The sequence below is a fragment of the Cydia fagiglandana genome, chromosome 23 (assembly GCF_963556715.1).
Source record: "Cydia fagiglandana chromosome 23, ilCydFagi1.1, whole genome shotgun sequence".
Lineage (NCBI taxonomy): Eukaryota > Metazoa > Arthropoda > Insecta > Lepidoptera > Tortricidae > Cydia > Cydia fagiglandana.
In genome coordinates this window covers 11,447,743-11,463,845 of record NC_085954.1, presented here as the reverse complement: position 1 = coordinate 11,463,845, position 16,103 = coordinate 11,447,743, and the positions used below count along the sequence as shown (strand labels likewise).

The window sequence follows — 16,103 nt, the reverse complement described above, 5'->3', positions numbered from 1 at the left end:
ATCTCGCTCACACTAATATGTCAATACGCGAGATGCACAGAAAGTAAGTCACGCACATGCTAGCGAATATGTCAGTGACTAGTTGACCGATTCGAACTTTAAGATACCTCAAATATTACGGCTAGATACGATATGGATTAGATATGTCAGTGTGAAAAGTGACGTTTTTGTTTAAAGAAACGTCGCATTTGACACTGACATATCCAATCCGTATCGTATCTAACCGATATATTTGAAGTATCCTAAAGTTCGAATCGGAACTCGTGGTAAGGCTACAGACTGGTCCGGTGAAGCTTCTGTCTCGTGTAACATTGGAACAACGAGTCGCGTAAGTGTGAAAGTGTACACGAAAGCACTTGTTTTGCGAGTATTCAGCTTTGGTTTGTGTTTTACATTTTTTGCTTGGAAAAGTATTTTTCGTTCTTTTTAAATGAATTGTTTTGTTTATTTCAGTGAAAAACTTGTTTTTACCGAATATAAAGTTCTGTAACCATAGTGTAAATTTCATTCGATAGCGTGACGTCATTTTGTATGGGATTTTGAGTTTCCAATGTACCGCTTGGTGCGCTGTTCAAAATCCCATACAAAAATATTTAACGCAAACGCGAACGCTCGTCACGCTATCGAATGAAGTAGTAAGTTTATAACTGACAACAAATGAAAATTAAACGATTTGGAAAGTCCGAATATTTGAATATACTTTTTTTACAGCATTAGTTGACGACAAGCAAACTATAAAATAACGAATTTCAACAATCCTTGAATACCTTACCTACGTTTTGACTTCCTGCACATTCGTAATACAGTAATTCAAATATACCTACTCATACATAAACAAATTTAGAGGAACTCAAAAATAGGTTAAATAATTAAACTAAATTTGTCCATGAGAGTACCTACCTATTATATTTTATTTAGAAATAAAGTTATTCTATAATATCACAAAAAACCTATACACGTTATGCTATAATCAATTCTAATAACTATTCTTATTATTTGCCACGTGACTTTAATAAAAAATAAACTTCCTCATCCTAACGAAGTGTCCAAGCTATATTTCATTCGATCACATCCCTCCCATTCCCGTCCCATTTCCTCGACAAAAACCGGTCGAGAAAAAACCGATAACCGGTAGATAGTAACTAGAAACCGGTCATTAGGATGATGCACCTGGCCTAGTACAGTCAGTTGAGGTATAAATATTAAGATTTGTCCTCCTCAAATAATTTGGAACGATTTAAATCTTGAAAAGTATGGTTTAGAGTCACTTGTTTTTAGTCACTCGCGCGACATGTTTCGGAGAGCCTAGGTCTCCTTTCTCAAGCACTAACAGTATGTCTCACAACAGTTTAAATTCAATGATTTTTAGGGTTCCGTACCCAAAGGGTAAAACGGGACCCGATTACTAAGACTTCGCTGTCCGTCCGTCCGTCCGTCTGTCACCAGGCGAACGTCTCACGAACCGTGATAGCTGGACAGTTGAAATTTTCACAGATAATGTATTTCTGTTGCCGCTATAACAACAAATACTAAAAACAGAATAAAATAAAGATTTAAATGGGGCTCTCATACAACAAACGTGATTTCTGACTAAAGTTAAGCAACGTCGGGAGTGGTCAGTACTTGGATGGGTGACCGCTTTTTTTTTGCTTTTTTTTTGTTTTTTTTTGCATGGTGGTACGGAACCCTTCGTGCGCGAGTCCGACTCGCACTTGCCCGGTTTTTATTTAAATCTTATCGGGCATATGTCATTCTACGGAACTTGCTAACTACGAGTAGGTATGTAAACAAACCGCCATATTGAAATTGTCTATGAATGATGAATTTACTAGTGACTTTTGTTTACATAGTTATAGCAAGTTCCATAGAATGATACTTTAGGGTTAGCACTGAGGATTAGAGTCTATTATAATAACATTGTGTACTGTAAGTAATGTCTTCATACATAAATAAGGGGTCATACATTAATTACGTCACACGTTTAGGGGGAGGGAGGGGGTCAAGAAAATGTGACATATTGTGACATGGGGGAGGGGGGAGACACAAACTTTATGACGTCACTTTAACTTCATCAGTAACCGAAAATTTATTTAAATTATTTAGTTCGCTGTACATTTAAATAACAAGTTTTAAAACGAAAATAGTTTTTAATCGTTTAATTTTCTTTCCTAAGCAGTTTTGGGTTATAAAATTACTAATATTTATAGCGTCAAAAATATTTTGATAAAATATTAATAATACTTAGGTACTTACTTAATTCGATTTGGCGATTTCGTAGAAAAAATGTGACGTCACACTAGGGGGGGGAGGGGTTTGCCAAATGTGACCAAGTGTGACAAGGGGGGAGGGGTCAAAAAACCTAGAAATTGGTGTGACGTAGTTAATGGATGACCCCTAAGTAGATATTGATACAATCTTACTAAAGAAGTTGTTAACAAAATTGTAATAAAAATAGTAACTGATCTACCAACCAGATGGCTTTTACAACTAAGTAGGCACATTAAAAGTAGTTTGCAGAGCACTTAAAGAAATATAACGTTTATATTTCCAAATTAACAAGCAAACGTTTTCTTAGAGAATTTAAAATACCATTTGGATTAAACTCTGCTCTTATTACTTTAATTTGCAAAAAAGCTTAATTTTCAAAGAAATAAAAATATTAAAATTGCGAAAAACAACTTTTGCGTCTGAATATTTGGACTAAGCAATCTTTTTAAGGTTCCGTACCAAAAAGGTTTAAGCCCTTAGAGGGCTGATTTAGACAGCGCGCACAGCGACAGATCCAGATCCGGATAATTGCATACATTTCGGATCCGGATTGCAAACCCGCGTTACATCCAATTCAGCCGACCAATCATATACCGCAATGTAATGAAACACATGCGAGTTCTCGCACCATGTAAATGGGCCTTTATAGTACTACTTTATCCGTCTGTCTCACACATATATCGCAAAATAAACTAGACTCTTCTCTCTTATTGGACTATTTGTGTTATTGTTTAGGAAAAGGCACCTCACCACATTTTAAAAATATGAAATTTAACTTTATAGCAATGCATTAAGGTTCCTTTTCGTATCGAGACCATTTTTCTGCAACTGGTAGACGTTTTCACAAGTATGCTCTGCAGTTGTTTACATTTTATCTGTTGATACAAAAAGTTGGAAAGGGGATACAGAGAAAAATAAACTGTATTCTAAATGTACTAAGGATAAAATATTTGAAATGTAAATATTGGTTGCAGAGCTTTCATTCTTTTTGTATATTGGTAGCACGTTATTTTAAAATGTGTTGTCTACGAGATGGGTCTTGAGCTTTAACAAATGATGTTAGCAATTTATTTTTCTCTGTTTTCTTTTGCTAAGGTTCGAGGTTTTGCTTTTTGAAGGTTATAGGTAATTAGCTTTTGCTAAAGATCGAGCTTTTGCTTTTTGAAGATTATAGGTAAAGCTGGAGTGTAATCCTATTACTGCCTTTATAGTTAGTCTTTTAGTTTTAGAGAGAACTCCACAGAAGCAAGCGTGCAGTTTTTATCAGGCTCTTTAATTGTTAATAATTATTGAATTATCTAATGTAGCATGGTCAATACATATAATTTACTTCAAAATATTACCACTAAAAGTGCCTGATTTGGAACCACAAGCTTACTTCTGCGAAGTTCTTTCTAATGCTAAAAAAACGGACTTCAGTTCAAATGCTACTTTTGAAGGCGTTCGCTAGCTGTCGCGGTTAGTTGTAGGAAGTTAGGACAGGAGGTTTGGGAGAACAGGTTTGAATTTATGTAAGTAGGTATGTTTTGATGTTGTTTTTGTATATAAGTTTAATATTCATTTGTATTTATATGGCAAAAACCAAAAAAGTGTCATACAGTTTGTTTGTTACATCGTTTGCCAAATTAAAACGGCAGATAGGTTGATTCATTTGCTATCTTCTTAGGCTTAGAAATTTTTAATTTGGCGCACATTTTTTTTTCACTTTTATGCCAGTTTTTCGTAAATTCATTTACTTGCGTAGTAGTAAAAACAACCATGGCCATTTTTGTTTTTGCAAACGATGTACCAAACACTCTGTATATCACAATTTACAGCCTGTACTTTTTAAATAATTTTTCATAATTTCCTAAAACTAATGTCTTATTTTAGGAAATTATAAATCATTGCAAGTATCGACGAAATCGTCTTCATATGAATTAGTTTGTTTGAAAAGTCTTTTTGATAGATCATAAGTTAAGCCACGTAAATACTCAGAAACAAAATGCCACATATAAATATTTAAATCAATGCATGCATCGACGAATATTTCGAGTCCAACTGTACAAGTGTACACCTATTATACACTTGACAATAATTATTACAAGACCAGATATTACATCTCACTCACACAACTTAACCTAACCCTTTTACAAAATTCAACCATATTATTAACAAAATAAAGTTTAATTTAAAATGACTCGAGAAGTCACATCTCACGCATACTTTAACGATCTAATATCAAAATTCCACCTTTTCATTAGCAAAATAAAGTTCATTTTTAAATGTTGAAAAGCTACTGAGAAAGTGTCGATACAAAAACGAGATCCAGGATTATTATTACTATTCCCTTACTTTAACATAAGCGAGCCATCGCCTCATGAAAATAACCAGTATTAGGCATGCCTCGAGATCTTTATCTAGTATGCGTATTCAAAGTTCAACGTATACTGGATATAAAAGGCGAATAATCGGTAAGCGGTTGTAATGCCAGGATTATTACTTTTAAATTTCGAACGTTAGAGGGAATTTTATCAGTGGCCAGTGCTTTTTGTGGTTTCGTTGGGTTGTGTTGGTACTTATTACGGTTTTTGTAAAGGTTTTCATTTAGTTTGGAATGTAAAAAGGATTGGGTTTATTTGAACATCAGAAATATATTTAGAGTTAGACCAAGAAACGTCTGCAGCGATTTTGATAGCCCAATCAATGCAAGTGTTATTTTAAACGTCAAACTTCTAAGAAATTATGATGTATACTTGCATTGCGTGGGCTATCAAAATCGTTGCAGATTTTCTCGCTCTATCTCTAGCTTTATAATATACGAGTATGTTGAAAGGTAAATCAATGATATAGAAAGTAGGTACTCAAATTACAAATCATACTCGTAAACTAAGACGAAAAAAATATTAATAAATTTTCCCACGTTAGTGGCTAAACTTACAATTTAAAGTGAAATTTGACTTATTTTATTATTAGGAGTTATTATTTAACTAAAATAATATTTGTAATTATACAATATTAGGTATAATTTACAGCTCAAAGCTATAAACACATTTGTAAAAAACCTATTCAGTAAAGTTTGCAATTCACCTGCCCAATTGACTAAACTACCACAAATGTCAGAGGTTCTAAACATATATTTGAAATAAATTTACTTATTATAAAATCCGAAATAAAAATGCTGCTGTCTTAAAAGACATAAGTGTTGTTAATTGTTAGGTCTTAAAAATGTAACATAATTTAGTTAATTAAGAAAAATAATACAAAAACAGCGTAAAAACAGTCTTAAAAATATAATTGTACGTATATTCACTTTTGAATGTGACATTTTTATGAAATTCCAGAAAACACGAACATGTGAAGGAAATAAATCTCACAGAGCAAGCGAATTATTTCCTGAGCCTCCAAAGCCCCATATGATGGCACGTCTTGTCTTTGTTGTCATTTCATCTCACAGTCACAGTGCAGAGACGATGACAGTGGCATATATGTGACATCCCACGGGCAAAGACATATGTAACTTCGTATAAGACGAATAAAATCTAAGGAAAAACGTGCCCCGGAATTCAAGAAAAAGTCATTCTCGGATAGATGCCGCACACACCTTTAGCCTATGCTCGGCTAGATGGCGTGACCATTTCATATTTAACAATTTTAACACATAGATATCAGTGAATGATCATGGATCAAAATGATATAAAAATAATAAAATCATTTATCTTTATATGTACATTTTTTGGATAATTTTATTCGTTTTCATGTTGAGTTTTAATCGTGTGTCGATAGATGGCAGTAAATTTACTGTGACTACAAAGTTTACAATGACAGGATCCCTCTATACTATCTATTCTTTTTGCCACGGGTAACGGTACCTTATGGCGGTTGGCGCTTACGCTATGATTAACGCCGCTCCAATATTATTGCGACGCTATGCGACGTAAGCGCCAGTCGCCATAAGGTACCTTTTTTCCGTGGAATGTCACATATATATTTCTTAAAGATATTTTAAGTTTGAGAAATAAGCTATGCAACTAACAGACGTTATAGTGACACATAAAATAGTAGAAATAAAATAAAATGGAACTAAACAATTTCCATACTAAATTGTTGCCATGTTTAAGAATTATTCGTCAAGAATTTTACAATTACGTAGGAAATGGCGCCCTCAATAATTATCTACAATTTCTTGTCGGACTATACCTATAAATTAAATCAATAGAGATAGAAATAGAAAAGTGTCTCATGACGTCGCAATGTTAATGCAAAAATAAATTTTGGCAATAATAAAATTTTTGTTACACGCTTTTATCGCTGTCTGTACTTTTCTTTCCACGTGCAACTAATACTCATCGAAACAATTCTAAAAAACCCAAACACAATTTGGTTTCGTTCTAAAACAAACAACGAAACAGAGTTCCTATGGCCTTCTGTCTCTATCATCAGATCACCTCCGTGGTAGGTACCTACCATAATATTGCATTGTCACCCGACTTACATATTTATGCAAATATTCAGCTTCATTGGAAGTCGAGAAGTGGGTCAAATTTAACTAATCTTGCAAGATTTGATCCGTGCAAACATACGGTGCGATTCGGGAAATGAATATGAATATTATATTCTATTTCATATCTAGTGAATCTATAATTCATTTCCCGAATCGCGCCGATAGTTTCATATACATACAGAGACATAAGGTATTGCAAGTTAATAAAAAGCTTGTAATAAAAGGACTTTATGCCATATATGCGGGTACAAATCCTGGCTCGTACCAATGAGTTTTTCGGAACTTATGTACGAAATATCATTTGATATTTACCACTAGCTTTTCGGTGAAGGAAAACATTGTGAGGAAACCTGCATGCATCTGCGAAGAAATTCAAAGGTGTATGTGAAGTCCCCAATCCGCATTGGGCTAGCGTGGGGACTATAGCCCAAGCCCTCTCGCGCATGAGAGGAGGCCTGTGCCCAGCAGTGGGATGTATATAGGCTGAGATGATGATGATGATGATGATGCCATATGGCATTTTCTAGCAGCTGTTTTTCTCCAAACGTCGTCCGACATTTCATCATTCAATATTGAAAACGCTCTAACTATTATTTATTTCCAGCTAACGTTGCTCAAGCGACAAGCCATAAATTGTCACGATCAAAAATTGACGAAGGATCCCTAACGGGTTTACGACCCCTGCCGGGGTGATTCCACGCGCACTGATTTAAAACGCATCTGACGGGATCGAGTTGGGTTTATTGTCTTTATTGATTGGAGTAAGACGGAAACAGGGCCGCGGTTCGTAAAATACGTTTTTACGAACATATAAATTATTTACGGTACTTCAATGGTATATAACGATTGATTTATTTACAATTAAACTATTTACAGGTACCTACTGCAATAATATGTCACTCTTCGAAGGCCGCAAAAATATGTGACAACCTCTTAGGGGCTATTCGTAAATTACGTCATTTCAATTTAGGGGGGGGTCTGGGCATCGGATGACGGTAGCATGAAGTAGGAGGAAATGGGGTCATTTGAAGCATGATTTTTGGATGATTATAGGGGGGGGGTCAAAAATCGTCAAAAATCGATGACGTAATTTATGGACAGCCCCTTATGGCTGTAAAAATAAGATCGTGTCAGATATTTTTGCAGCCTTCGTTGTGTAACTTATTATTGCGGGTGACTGTACGCTAAGTGCCTCTTGGTAGTACTTGGTGGTACTTACGTCTTTTGGTAGAGTAGGCAAAATAATACAAAATTGAATTATACACGAGCGTAGCGAGGGTTTCAAAATACGAGACTTAACGAGAGCTAAGCAATATTGTTACCGAGTTAAACACAATTTTTTTCACACCATATGTGAGGAAAATACAAACTGTTATTTTCGCATTAATAATAGGGCGAGTTCAAACAAACACTTCTCTGCCTTTTAATAAATGCAAGTGCAATTTTTCTTTGTGTCAGACGTGGCAATAAAAATCTTTTTAACTTCGACTGAAAATTTTCTTCAAATCTCAATCTTGTTGGTACGATTTAAGGTTGAAATTCAAAGCGAAACTGCCACAAGACCTAAGTGTTTTGAAGAGACACTTGGTTAGTGTTCATCTTTTCAAGTACTTGTCAATTAGAAACATTTGCGTCCATTTAATGCATTTGTGCCATTCTGTGTAAAAAGGAAACAGTTATGGCATAAGCACATTTTAACACCTTACTAACGAGCGACTTCCGTTACTTTTAATTGTATAAGTAGTTAGACAATTAAAAATAAAATTTAACATTAACTGACAGGCAAATCAAATTAGATTATATCGAAGAATTAGTTCCCAGATGGAGCAAACTCGGATTACACGCATTAGGACCAAATGAAAGTACATATTAAAACGAATTGCAGCTTGCTAGTAATTAATATCTATAAACTCTATTTTTGGATGTAATTTGATTGGCCTATACTTAAGTGTTAAATGCTGTCAATGTCAGTATTATTTATTTGATTTATTAAGTATACAAGAATTTACTACTTATTTGTTACGGACAATGCTCCACAAAACTACATTTTGTTTGACTGTGGAGTCTCAATACTGATATGTCATGTCGCTTAACTTCAAACTCGGTTATATCCATTCGACCCTCTCAGCAAATATCTACCCCTATTACCTTTTCTTAATTATAAAATCTCACAATCTGACAGATGGATTTACCCAAGTTTGAAGTTAAGGGTCTCATATCCAATCCAATTTTATTACAGTGATTTTAGAATTTCTCAATGGATGTAGCTTTGTAAAAATTGTTCAATATAATACAAATATAAATATCAGTATTTTTAAATCATGTTCTTGTAGTTTTTCTTATTAAATATTTACACTTTTTCAAATTACTTCTATAATTACACTATTTATATTTACAAAGCGTTTCTCTCAAGCTTTAGTCAAGAAAGTATTTGAAATGTTTAATAAGTGACGGGTAATTTAAGCGTAAAAGCCATCTAATGTAAAACGAGGGTATAGACCTTTTGACTTTTAAGTGTACGAAAAGACATTGTGCAGTCACCTGCAACAATATGTTACCATTCGAAGGCCGCAAAAATATGTGACGCGCTCTTATGGCTCTACAAATAAGATCCTGTCAGATATTTTTGCGGCATTCGTTGTGTATTTAATATATCATTACAGGTCGCGTGTATCTTGAAGATTTTATATATTAATTGATTTAATGGAAAATTAGAAAAGTATGTCAACACTAACAAGCCATTGATAATTATTTGATTTATTTGTCCTCTAATATCAATTTTAAATTTGTGTGTGTTAGAAAGAGGAAAAATTTTATAATGGTTGATTATTATAATTTATATTTAGACAAACTTTAAATTTAAGAGGGGTTTAGGCAACTTCGTGTGAATTGGCAACGCTGAGGCATCAGATGTGCTTAAATCTGTTTTTAATTTAGTTGAATTTTCCTAACTACTGGCTACAAAAAACAAACAAATTGGCATATAGGCCTCATTTTTTAACCTCAATAGTAGCAAGTTATTAAGGTCAACATGGAATGATACTAACCTAATTTGTAACAAAAAGGCAATAATGCCAATCCTACCCCCAACTTCTACCAAAAGAGCACATACGCCGTATTGACAAATGTCCTTTACAACTTTTCCGGCTCGATGTATCGGATACGATGTCAAACGCACCACTCGATCATAGAGCTACAGATTCCAGGGTACTATTTATCATGCCTTTACCCTAATTCCTGTATTAATGTTGGTCTCTCCGGCGAAAATACGATGACGGATCTATGCGTTACCATGTAGTTACGAAAAGTAGAAAAAAAAAGAAATATTACAATCAACTCGATAATAGAAATGGAAATATTTTTGTTCAAAAACATAAACGAGACAAATTACAAGTAAAAAAAAACGTAGTAAGAATAAAGTCCACGAAATGGACTTCCAGAGCCTATTGATGAATAAGCATTTCATACCACGGTTGCGTTGGTTCTACCTTACGCTATGGCGTTATCTATTGGGGTAATTTAACCATCAGAGATACCGTTTTTAAAGCACAAAACAATTGCGTAAGGATGATTCTAGGGCTAAAACAATTGACAGCTGTGTGTCGCCATTTAAAGAGCTGAATACTTGTTTGTGACCGTGCCTTGTCTCCTTATCTTTTACACACTGTCAGAACAAACCAATCACTTTTGAAACAATCTCTAAGGTATTTACTAGAAATTCCAGGTACCTACCCTCAGATTTTGAGGGATATTCTCTTTGCTGTCTTTGCAAATACTGACCTAATGCGCACTTACTAATACAAGCTCATCACTAGCTCTGGGATAAAATAAATCCAATTATCTTGTAATTCCTTTCTGCGAGTGTTTTCGGGAATTCTGCGAGTTTCTGTAGTAACCCCAGTGTCTGTCTCTAATTGATGGCGTCACGTTATTTTTCCACATTAATTGTTCCGTTTTCCCGGACGTAAGCGTCGTGGCCATTTTGTTTCCAAGCGAAAACGGGCCTTAAGACCAACTGGCTGTTACAGCATTATCAACCATACCACAATACAAATAAAGCAATTCAGGTCGTAAGTGCCAAAGTCACTTACGTCCCTTTTCCTTGATAGACGCAATTTGTTCTCAAGATCTTATTAACTTTAAAATAGGTACCTAATGCTTTTATAAGCTTTTTTGTTACGTCTTAAAAAGGCACAAGTTAAAGGCAGTTTAATTAGAAATGGCAGTTGTTATTTAAAAAAAAATGATAAATATTAATCAAGTTACTTTTTTGGTCAGCTTTCATAGTTTAAAAGAAAACTTTAAGGCTAGAGCCGGACCAAGCTAACTAAATATGACGTACCTATATCATTATATTGAAGGATCATTGTCCTCCCTCACTTTGTGCTATGCAGGTCGATGCAAAGTTATCTTAGACGGTCTCTATAAATCTGTATTTTGGCTAACAAACATTCGTTAAAATTATAATGGCCAATTATATTCATTGACGCCTCCTCTGTATAACTATGTAGTCATGTTTATGACGAGCCATACGACACGATAGTTTAAAGCACGAAGTGTGGAAATTTTAAACTATCCTCTGGTATCCCTGTTTACAGCTAGCAACACCGCGTGCCTATGTCCGCCATTATGTTTTTTCGTGCGATACGATTACGACTAGTGTCTTAAAAAGTAATTAAAATATCTAGTGTAAGAACATAAAATGAACAGAAGAAAATTGAAGAAGTTGTTGGATATCCTCGATTACGATTCGGATGAAGGTATTTATTCCTAAATATCAAGAAAACTGATCGTTTTCTGTAAGCAGACCGGCAGAGACGCCATTGTTGTTGTTGGTGAATTACAATTGCGCATCATTGAAATAATACCTATGCAACGTTTTTTCGTTGTTAAATATGGGATTTATTCTTATTATAAGCATGGCTATATACATTAAACACATGTATCGAGGTATGCTTGCGGTATCACGAGCGGATGCACGAGCAAAACTTATGTTTGCACACATTGATGCCTACTTGATTTGCCTCTATAACGATACATTAAATAACTGATTGTACTCTATTTTGGATAATTCTTTGTTTATACACAACAGCAGAAAATATTCTCGCGGTGCCACGGGCGGGTACACGAGATGTATTTGTACTACATGCTGTTTGTTGTCACAATACAAAGCAAAAATGTAATCTTGCGGTACTACTGTGCGAGTACACGAGATACATGGCTTTGGTAACTTCCTTTTATAATTATTACAAAAGGCGTACTCTCGCGGTACTACCGAGCGAGTACACGAGATGGTATTTAGGAAGTTTATCCCGGTCCAATGGAGTGTGTTCAATAAATAGTTCAGTAATTATAAATACTATTTTTGTACATAGAGTTGTATGTCCACAGCCCCTCGAACAGATCGAAAAAATCGAATAATAAGTTCGAGTGATGAGGATGAAGAACCACCTAAGAAGAAACGGAAGCGTATTTTGCCTATTGAAGAATCTGATGATGAACAAGCTGATGAAAATAAAGAGAACATCTTGCAATTAATTGGAGAGCCAGATATAAAAAAGAATGTAATTTCCATTAACCCAAAATTAGCGGAACTGTGGCAAAATATAATACAGAAAGGATTGGATAAAGAAGGCAAAAAGAAATTGGAAGAAAAAATTCCCTCAATAGAGAACTGCTTCGTTCAAGCCCCGACATTAAATGAGGAAATTGAAATAACACTAAACAAAAATGCTAAAACCAGAGATCAAAAACTGTGCGAAAAACAGAACCAAATTGGGTTAGTTATTGCTAACTTAAATAAAATGTTAAAAGAGCTAATTAATAAAAATGATAAAGAACATGTGGAAATGCTAGGCGACTCTATAAGACTATTAGCTGACCTCCACTACCTAGAAACCGAAACCAGAAAGGCAGTTATTCTACCGGGCTTAAACAAGGCACTCAAGGAAACATTAGAAAAAACGCAAACCACTACTGTCCTCTTCGGAAATGATTTACATAAAATCATTAAGAAAAGTAAAGAAATGGAAAAGTCTGTCAAGGATATTCAACAGAATAAAGGTTTAAACTTTTGGAGCCCGTCCTCCACCAACAATCAAATGCAGGGCGGGCCAAGAAAAAATTACCTAAGCAAAATAAGAATGTATCAAAGAAATTACTACCGGAACACAGCAGCAGCAGCAGCAGCAGCAGTCGGTCAACCCCGGAGAACCCAACGACAGTGGTCACCTCGTCGTCCAGTTCGAGGCAGACGTCACCACCTTCATCGCCGAGACCACAAGAAATAGCCGAGGTATGTGTGGCTGGTCGACTAACATATTTCTTTGACAAGTGGTCCAAATTTATTAAAAACAAAACAGTCCTCGAATGGGTTCTTAAAGGTTACGAAATACCTTTAATATCAACACCTAACCAGAAACATATACCAAAAAATGAAAAGTTCACTTCTACAGAGAAACAAATAATTCATGACTCATTAAATAAATTATTGAAAATAGGGGCAGTAAAGTACTGTAAACCTGTAAATAATCAATATTTATCAAAAATATTTTTTGTCCCAAAGCCAGATGGAACAGCTCGATTTATCTTAAATCTAAAATCCTTTAATAAACATGTACTTACACAACACTTCAAAATGGAAGATATTAGAACTGCCATTAAATTAATCAACAGGGAGTCTTACCTTGCCTCCCTGGATCTTCAGGATGCTTACTTCTGTTTAAGAATTCACACAAATTCCAAAAAATATTTAAGATTTCTTTTTGACAACAATATGTACGAATTTCAGGTACTTCCATTTGGTCTCTCCTCTGCTCCTTATGTCTTCACCAAGTTGATAAAACCTATAACAACTTACCTCAGGGAACAAGGTCTACTTTCAGTCAATTATTTGGATGACTTTTTATTTATTGGGAACTCACAGATTGAATGCTCTCATAATATTTTAACCAGCCAAAACTTAATAGAATCATTGGGTTTTATAATAAATAAAGAAAAAAGTAACATACATCCCTCAAAGCAATGTAAATTTTTAGGTTTTGTTTTAGATTGTTCTAAGTATTGCGTATCATTACCAAACGAAAAACGCACCAACATATATAATAAAATAAAATCATTCATCCGTCTCAAACATACTACTATAAGATCTTTTGCATCGCTAATTGGTATTTTAATATCGATTTGCCCTGCTGTTCCATATGGCCTAATGTATACAAAACGATTGGAACGCCATAAATTTCTTAATCTTACAAAGAATGACAATAATTTTGAGGCTAAAATGGTACTTACTTATGAAGTAAAAGAGGATTTAAAATGGTGGAAAAAACATGTCTGTTTGGCTAGTAATCCTATTAGAGAAGGTATTCACAAAATTGAGATATTCACAGACTCTTCTCGAACTGGTTGGGGTATTGTATGTGGTTCTAAAAGGTTACACGGTTTTTGGAATAGAGAGGATAGGAAATCACACATAAATTATTTAGAATTAAAAGCTATATATTTTGGCCTACAGTGCTTTGCTAAAGATCTAAGAAATTGTGAAATTTTATTGCGTTGTGACAACACAACTGCAATATCATACATTAATCGATATGGAGGGATTCAGCACAAACATTTAAATGATCTTACCCGTCAAATATGGAAATTTTGTGAATTAAGAAAATTATATATATTTGCTTCTTATATAGCTTCTAAAGATAATTACATAGCAGATAGAGAGTCGAGAAATACTAACGAACAAACTGAATGGCAGCTATGCAATGACGCATTTAACAAAATCAAATTAAAATTTGGATGCCCAGCAATTGATTTATTTGCATCAAGAGAAAATGCTAAATGTAAAAGGTTTATTTCTTGGCATATCGAACCTAATTGCTGGGCAGTAGACGCTTTTACAGTTTCATGGACAAATTTAAAATTTTATGCTTTCCCACCATTTTCTCTCATTTTAAAATGTTTAAAAAAGATTGAAATCGATAAAGCAGAAGGAATAGTGGTAGTTCCCTTGTGGCCGTCTCAAGCTTGGTTTCCTATATTTATGTCTTTAAAAAAGTCACCCATATTGAAATTTTACCCAAATAGGTCATTGTTATCATCTCCTTTCAGGGACCACCATCCACTACACCAGAACCTTACACTGATTGCCGCAGTATTATCAGCAAAGTCTACTTAAGAAAAGGATTAACCTGTGAAAGTATCAATATAATTTTAAATTCATTATCAGATAATACAATAAACCAATATAATTCATGTTTAAAACAATGGTGGGAATATTGTAGTATTCAAGCAATTGACCCTTTTATAATGTCAGTTCCAAATATTCTTAGTTTTCTGACCCAAAAATTTAACAATGGTTCTGCCTATGGAACTCTTAACTCTATTAGATCAGCTTTGTCACTGCTTATGGATAGTGATTTAGGTACACATAAAGATATTAAAAGATTTTTTACCGGCATTTATAAAATGAGACCAAACAATCCAAAGTATAATGAAACCTGGAACCCAGTTTTAGTTTTAAATTATGTGTCAAACTTATATCCTAATACAAACCTCACGTTACATAATTTGTCTAAGAAGTTAATAATTCTATTAACTCTAGTTACTGCTCATAGACTACAAACTATGTCGCTCATAAAGTTAAGTAATATAAATATCGCAGATGAAAATATAAAAATTAAAATTACCGACAAAATTAAAACTTCAGGAAGGAATAAGCTGCAGCCATTGCTTATAATTCCATATTATAAAGAGAATTTGAGCATTTGTCCAGCTACAGCTTTAAAAGACTATATTGATGTCACGAAATCATTAAGAAAATCTGATCAATTATTTCTGACAGTTAGGAAACCCCACACACCAGCTTCAACTCAAACGTTGGCAAGGTGGGTTAAAGATATTTTATCTGAAGCCGGTATAGATATATCTATATTTAGTGCTCATAGCACAAGACATGCGTCGACCAGCCACGCATATAGGAATGGGGTGAATATCGAATATATTTTAAAAACAGCTGGGTGGACAGAATCATCTAGGTGTTTTGCTGATTTTTATAATAGACCTTTAATAGATGAAAATGTTTATTCAACCAGCATTTTAAGCAGTTTGTAATTGATTATTTAACTCACTTTTTAGAAATGCATATGATCATATGTGACCGTTATCAATAAATAATTAAAATAAAGCAACCATGTCTTTAAACATCTACATAGTTATACAGAGGAGGCGTCAATGAATATAATTGATTGATCAAAGGAACTTACCTGTAAGTGACCTTCGATCAAAATTATATGAAGTTGACGCCTCCTCTGTCCAGACCCTACCCCTTTTTTAGTTGCTCTTTATCCCTCCCAAA

At 34.3% G+C, this 16,103-nt stretch overlaps 2 protein-coding genes and 1 long non-coding RNA gene across 4 annotated transcripts in view; 2 read left to right on the top strand and 1 right to left on the bottom strand.

Annotated features, from left to right (window-relative positions):
- LOC134675968 (uncharacterized) overlaps positions 1-16,103 on the top strand; it is a 512,277-nt gene that overhangs the window by 246,967 nt on the left and 249,207 nt on the right. The gene's annotated exons all lie outside the window — the stretch shown is intronic.
- LOC134675844 (nephrin) overlaps positions 1-16,103 on the bottom strand; it is a 311,394-nt gene that overhangs the window by 287,701 nt on the left and 7,590 nt on the right. The window lies entirely within an intron of this gene.
- LOC134676027 (uncharacterized) lies at positions 11,246-15,013 on the top strand. The gene is made up of 3 exons (XM_063534341.1): positions 11,246-11,511; positions 12,143-13,046; positions 14,858-15,013. Exons 1-2 carry the CDS (start codon positions 11,454-11,456, stop codon positions 13,039-13,041), a joined length of 957 nt encoding a protein of 318 aa, XP_063390411.1. The 5' UTR covers positions 11,246-11,453; the 3' UTR covers positions 13,042-13,046; positions 14,858-15,013.

Bases quoted from the DNA above. Each gene is read 5' to 3' on its own strand.
- LOC134676027 (XM_063534341.1), top strand. From the start codon at position 11,454: ATGAACAGAAGAAAATTGAAGAAGTTGTTGGATATCCTCGATTACGAT. The intron at 11,512-12,142 runs GTATTTATTCCT...GTATGTCCACAG, and splicing joins CGATTACGATTCGGATGAAG to CCCCTCGAACAGATCGAAAA.